Source organism: Vombatus ursinus, unplaced genomic scaffold (assembly GCF_900497805.2).
Source record: "Vombatus ursinus unplaced genomic scaffold, bare-nosed wombat genome assembly UNPS02015414.1, whole genome shotgun sequence".
Classification (NCBI taxonomy): domain Eukaryota; kingdom Metazoa; phylum Chordata; class Mammalia; order Diprotodontia; family Vombatidae; genus Vombatus; species Vombatus ursinus.
Genome location: NW_020955192.1, coordinates 647,479 through 649,170, shown reverse-complemented (window position 1 = coordinate 649,170; position 1,692 = coordinate 647,479). Strand labels below are relative to the sequence as shown.

General features: G+C 37.1%; 1 protein-coding gene across 1 annotated transcript; it reads right to left on the bottom strand.

Annotated features, from left to right (window-relative positions):
• Window positions 1-311: 311 nt before the first annotated feature.
• Window positions 312-1,250, bottom strand: LOC114032320 (olfactory receptor 8D2-like). Its single transcript, XM_027847568.1, has one exon. It carries the CDS (start codon window positions 1,245-1,247, stop codon window positions 312-314), a length of 936 nt encoding a protein of 311 aa, XP_027703369.1. The 5' UTR covers window positions 1,248-1,250.
• Between the last annotated feature and the right edge of the window lie 442 nt (window positions 1,251-1,692).

Genomic DNA, 1,692 nt, shown 5'->3' with positions numbered 1-1,692 from the left:
AGTCACTTAACTGCAACCACCTCACCAAAAAAAAAAAAAAAAAAGACAAGCTGCTTCTTCCAACAAGGCTCATTGATCTCATTTTATGTACTGTGGAGCACTTTCTAGTCACCTAATTTTTGTCATTGACCGAGCAGACAAAATCAATCAATTATTCAACTATTTATTATGGATCTATTATACAAAGCAATGTGCTAGGCACTGGGGATGCAAATAAAAAGAATGAAATAATCTGTACTCTCAAAGAGTTTACATGTAATAACTTGCATAAATTTACTTCCTGGTAATACTACATACTGAACAGTCTACTATTAGAACCAATTGTTCTTTGTGACTTTTCTCAAGGAATCTTTTACATCCTTATTCCTGAAGCTGTAGATCATGGGATTCAGCATTGGGTTCACTATGGTATAAAACACTGATGCCACCTTCTCCTGAGAATTGTTGTCACCAGATGATGGCTTACAATACATGAAGATTACGGAACCATAGAATACAGCAACAACTGCAACATGGGAGCCACAAGTCTTAAAGGCTTTAGCCCTACCTTCAGCAGAGTGGACTTGCAGGATGTTTGAAAGGATGAAAGCATAAGAGATAAAAATGGACAGGGTTGTCAGAAATACATTGATTCCAGCATAAATCACTAAAAGAAATTCATTGATGTGGGTGTTTGAACAAGAGAGCTTCAAGAGGGGAAGGATATCACAAAAGTAATGGTCGATGACCTTACCTCTGCAGAAGGTTAGGTCAGCCAAGAAGCTTGTATGGATAATGGCCCCACATACCCCAATGATATGCACTCCAGCTACTAGTAGGAAGCATACCCTCTGAGACATGGTGATGTGGTAAAGTAAAGGGTGACAGATGGCAACATAACGATCATAAGCCATGGCTGCCAGCATGTAGCACTCAGAAACAGCAAAATAACCAAAGAAAAAAAATTGAGTTAAACAGCCTGGAAAAGAGATAATGTTTTCTTCTGATACAAAGTTCACCATCATTTTGGGAATAATGACAGAGGAATAGCAGAGATCTATGAAGGACAGGTTCCTGAGGAAATAATACATGGGGGTGTGAAGCTGAGAGCTGATCTTGATTAACAGAACCAAGCCCAGGTTTCCTGCCGTGGATAAAATGTAGACTCCAAAGACCAAGAGGAACAGGGGAAGTTGGAGCTCTGGTTCATCTGTTAATCCCATGAGGATAAACTCAGTGACCATAGAATGATTTCCTACAGTCATCATACCTTTAAAATTAAACTGGAAACCTGTGAGGAGAAGAAAGAAGAGTCCATTAGGTACAGAGTTTTTTGGTTTTTTTTTTTGCCAAACTTTTCTAATAGAAGATTATGTGTTATTTCTTCATGTAGCAGTAAGTTAAAGAACTACAGGTATTAATGAGTTGAAAATAAAATACATTTATAAAATTAGATCATAAATAAATGTACACATTATAAATATAAATATATATATAAATTTATAAAATAATATATGTATATATATTTTTAGAGTCAAGCACAAAATGTGAATGTTCAACAGCCTTGCGGGGTGGAGTGGGAGGGGAGGTTCTTATATAGCTGTGATGGATTGAAGGTGAAGGAGAATTCTCTTGACCTTTATGTAGAGGTATACCTGTCGAGGGAGAGGGGGTGATGTTTATGGACCAAAGATAGGAGATCAAACTAAAAGT